The sequence below is a fragment of the Dipodomys ordii genome, unplaced genomic scaffold (assembly GCF_000151885.1).
Source record: "Dipodomys ordii isolate 6190 unplaced genomic scaffold, Dord_2.0 Scaffold157, whole genome shotgun sequence".
NCBI lineage: Eukaryota > Metazoa > Chordata > Mammalia > Rodentia > Heteromyidae > Dipodomys > Dipodomys ordii.
In genome coordinates, this window is record NW_012267373.1 from 6,077,071 (window position 1) to 6,081,236 (window position 4,166).

The 4,166-nt window shown below is 50.6% G+C and overlaps 1 protein-coding gene across 1 annotated transcript in view; it reads right to left on the reverse strand.

The window, feature by feature from the left end:
* The window catches only part of LOC105998171 (sodium-dependent glucose transporter 1-like), a 60,986-nt gene extending 59,779 nt beyond the window's left edge, over positions 1-1,207 (reverse strand). The window contains exon 1 of the mRNA XM_013032818.1: positions 1,151-1,207. Coding sequence (XP_012888272.1) covers positions 1,151-1,201 — 51 coding nt within the window. The 5' untranslated portion in view covers positions 1,202-1,207. The remainder of the gene's footprint in view (positions 1-1,150) is intronic.
* Between the last annotated feature and the right edge of the window lie 2,959 nt (positions 1,208-4,166).

Genomic DNA, 4,166 nt, shown 5'->3' on the forward strand with positions numbered 1-4,166 from the left:
GTGGTGCTGTGGCTCAAGTGGTAGAGCGCTAGCCTTGAGCTGAAGAGCTGAGGGACAGCGCCCAGGCCCAGAGTTCAGGCCCCACGACCGGACCCTACTCCCACCAAAAATTGACTTGCTTAACTTTATAATGGAGGTTAGGAAGAACTAAGGGTTACAGTTGCCTTTCAGGGCTAATTCCTTGGACCCTTTAAGAAAAATGTTTTCACATTGTCTATTTTGGGGAATACTTGGCTCTAATTGCACTGCTGCTCCAAAGGCAAGACCCCCCTGCCTCCCCTCCCCCCACTGAGCTCAACAGGATTAGGCACAAGTAAGGACCAGGACCAGCACACAGGTGCACAGCAAGCACTTAGTACACTACAAAGTTAGGACCTTGGCTGTATTCAAATCACTCCATGTCTTCTTAAGATTTACAAGTGTGGGCACAGTGAGTGGGAACTCACCAATCACCTGCAGTGACTTCTTCCTTAGACATTCCCCCTCCCTGCAATGACAAAGCTTTGCAGCAATCCTGCCTCTGAGTCTCTGAAATGCTTAAGTGACCAGGAGTGACTTGCCGGGGTTCATCTTTCCACACCCCCAGATCGCAATTGTCAAAGGCAGAAATGGAAGCTACCCAAGGCAGTGGCAAAAGGTGTACATCGCCTTAACTATACTCCACTATATTTATATTTCTTATAAGAAAAACTGAAGGTTTGATTAGACTTAGGGCAGAGTAGAAGACAGGTGCCTAACTTTACCACTGAGCCAGACACAGAATCTGGAAAAGTCATTTTCCTCTTGATTTCCATTCTGTCTGCAAAGTTAAGCAGCCAGATCTTACAAAAAGAGGAAACCCCAGAAAAGCACTTTTCTCTGTAACAATTTGGGCAGGGGCTAGAGACCCAAGAAACCTCTCTTGTGTCTGGGCCAGGGCCTAAAGGAATCTTACAAAAGTTTGAGACAGTTGAAACACATAGTAGGACACTCAATTTCATACTCCACCCTCCACGATTGGCATTGTACCCCAAGGTTGGACGAGGACACTGAGGCCAAGCAGATGAGTGGTTACTCAGTGCTCAAGTAGGGAGAAGCAGGACTCCAGGGGGAGAGCACAGCCCTGCAGGACCCCTGCTAGAACCCAGCCTGGGCGCAGCCCAGCTCTCACCATCCCCAGGAAGGCCAGACACAGGATCACGGTGGTGAACCAGCGCAGCATGCTCCCTGCACGGCCACTTGGCCTCCGGGACACCGCCACTGCCACGGGCTCTTTCTGGGCAGGGGCCTGGGCCTGGAGGAGCCGCTGCCCGGCAGCCCCCGGCCCACCGAGGTCGGCTTCCAGCTCCAGCCTGGCGGCCTTTTGCTGCCTGGGGATCCCGGGCTCTGAGCACTGGTCCCTCCAGCCGCAGAGGCCTCTGGGTGCCACCTCCCCCCAGGGACGGTCCTAGGTCAGGGCCCAGGAGTTGAGACTTTGGACTGCGCCCGTCTTGCAGGCTGGAGACAGGAGCCGCTCCACTTAGCACAGCTCCTGCAGACAGTGGTTGGCCTTTCCTCATCCAGCGCCTGTGTCCATGGGTGAGGAAACTCGGTTGCCTGGGAGACGGAGAGTCGCTTCCCACTGCAGCATCTCTGCCAAGGGGAGTCCACAGACACCTGCCGACGGGCGCCTCCTGGTGGAGGCACCTTTAAATGCAGCCTTTGAACAGCTGCATCCTCTGGGCTGACACCCTCTGCCCCATGGTTCTGGGGTCTCTAGACCCACCTCAGGAGGACCCCGCTAGAGCTCCGCCTGCGCCTCTCAGCGTCACCAGAGGCCTCCTGGGCGCAGCTCCCTCTGCGGACTCTCCACCGTGCTGGGGTGGACCAAGGGTCTCTGCATGCAGCCCATGCTCACCGCAGCCAATTCCAAGATTTGACAGGCAGCAGAGAAACAGCTGGGGCCAAGTCGCAAGCAGGAGTTAGTGTGCATTTGTGGAGTAGTTCAGCATTTCCTCCTCTCCCTTGGCTAGATGGACACGAATAAAATTCCATATGAAATGAAAAGTTCCAAACGCTAGTGAGGTTGTTCAAGTTGCAGGCTGTAGCAGAAAATGATGAGAAGCGTTACTTTTGCAATGTTCTACCACTAAGCTATACACACGTAGACCAAGACTCTTAATCCTCAAGAACAGGAGATATTGACTTGAGTAATATTCATTTAATCTACTGGTTGTAAAGACAACACATAGTGTGCTTGCCCTCACAATGGAGCCCTCCTTGCAGTTGGGGATCCTAAAGCTAGTGAGTGTGAAAATGCCATTCAACAATATGGACACGTGTGCAGCAATGAATGTGCTGAGAGAAGATGAGGTGTGATAGGTTGGGAAAGACCTAGACTGTGTGGTGAGCCAGCCCACCACTTCCAACCTCATGACAAGATCACGTCCAGCACTGCAAAGATCCATCCATATTGTCACTAAAGCTACCAAAATCAGAGAACACTATTAAAGGGACAGTTTTATTAGTCCACAGATAATCAGCTAATAGAAATGGAAATTTTAGAAATGGAGGGCCAACAATGGGGTACAAGAGAAATCATCAACATGGCTACAAAAATGAGGCAGATGACTCAACAAGACAGATATGGGGGAGAGGGGGTTCAGCACACACATGAGCCCTTCACAGAAGGGTGGGCAACTCAGCAAGATGCTTGAGATGTAGAAGGACCAATCAGGAGCCTCATGCAGCATAAGTCCACCCCTCGACCATTCAGACAGAAGCCCTCCCTCAGATCTTAGGAGGTAAAGGACTCTGTATATAATAGCATGCAGAGAGACTGGGCATTCTAGGTTCTAGGATCCTTCCTTTTACAAGGAGTTCATTTTGCCATTTCATTCACTTCTCCTTTGTGGTTGTTATTGTTGTTGTTTTGCTTTCAAAAACACCTGCTCCTCCTTCTTTAAACACTTTCCTGCTCTTTAATTCATTAATTGGAAGAGAAACAAACTAGACAGCATCAAACCTTTGGCACTATTAGTTCCCCCCAGAATCCTGTGTTTTGGTTTCCTGGTGTCTATCTGCAAGACAGTCAGAGGCTGCCACAGCCATCGTCCAAATGGTCCAGATGTAGCTCCAGGACAGTATGGCTCAGCAGACACAGCACGGTCCTCAGGATGCTGATTCTGCAGACATTCACAGTGAAAGAGTTGTGGGGCATTCAGAGGCTTCCACCCAGATTTCACATAAAAGCCTGGAAGGTCCAATGGCATGCAGCAGGCTCAGAGTGTCTGCAAGCAGCCCCTTATAGGACAATGCTTGGAGGCAGAGCCACAAAGGAGACCACAGCAAGATGCCAGAAACTTGACCTGTCTGCTTAGAGAATCTGCAGACAATAGACAGAACCAGCCATAGAGAGTGAGTAAAGTCAGCAAAATCCTAGGGCTAGGCTACTGAAGGTATGAGAACCTACTATCTACTCCCAATCTTTTCTCTACTGACTTTATGTCTTATTTTGGCTTGATCCCTTTTTCTTTCTTTTCCTTTCTCTTTTTATTGTAAAGATTATGTACAGCAGGGTTACAGTTATGTAAGCTGCAGCACGTTTAAATAAAACAGCTGTAGAGTGTTACTATGGGTGGTCTTCTTGTGGGAGGGTCCTGCGGCCTTGGCATTACATATTAGTGGGGGCTCGTCCGGGATACGCCCCCCCAAAGACACCAGAGACTTCAGACTCCAATGGTAAAACAGCACCGTCTTTGTTAATTTGTCTTGTCTGGTCGGTCATTTGTCTGTTTTACTTTCGTTTTCCTTTGTTTCTGTTTTTTTTGGGTCCAGTCGTGGGGCCTAAACTCTGGTCCTGGGCACTGTCCCTCAGCTCTTCAGCTCAAGTCTAGCGCTCTACCACTTGAGCCACAGCGCCACTTCCGGCTTTTTTCTTTTTGCTTATGTGGTGCTGAGGAGGACCAAACCCAGGGCCTCATGCATGGAAGGGAAGCCTCTACCACTGAGCCACCTTCCCAGCCCCTACTTTTGTTTTCCTTTGTGAGGATGGTGTCCATTTCGTAAAGGGTTCTGGAAGCGGACTTGCTTGTACGACAACCCTTGAGGAACTGGAAGACGTCCCAGATCCTCCTGTGGGGCGGGGTAACCCTGCAGTGTCGGTGAGGGATCCTTGGAACCCCGCCGTTTGGGGCGGGGGGGGGGGG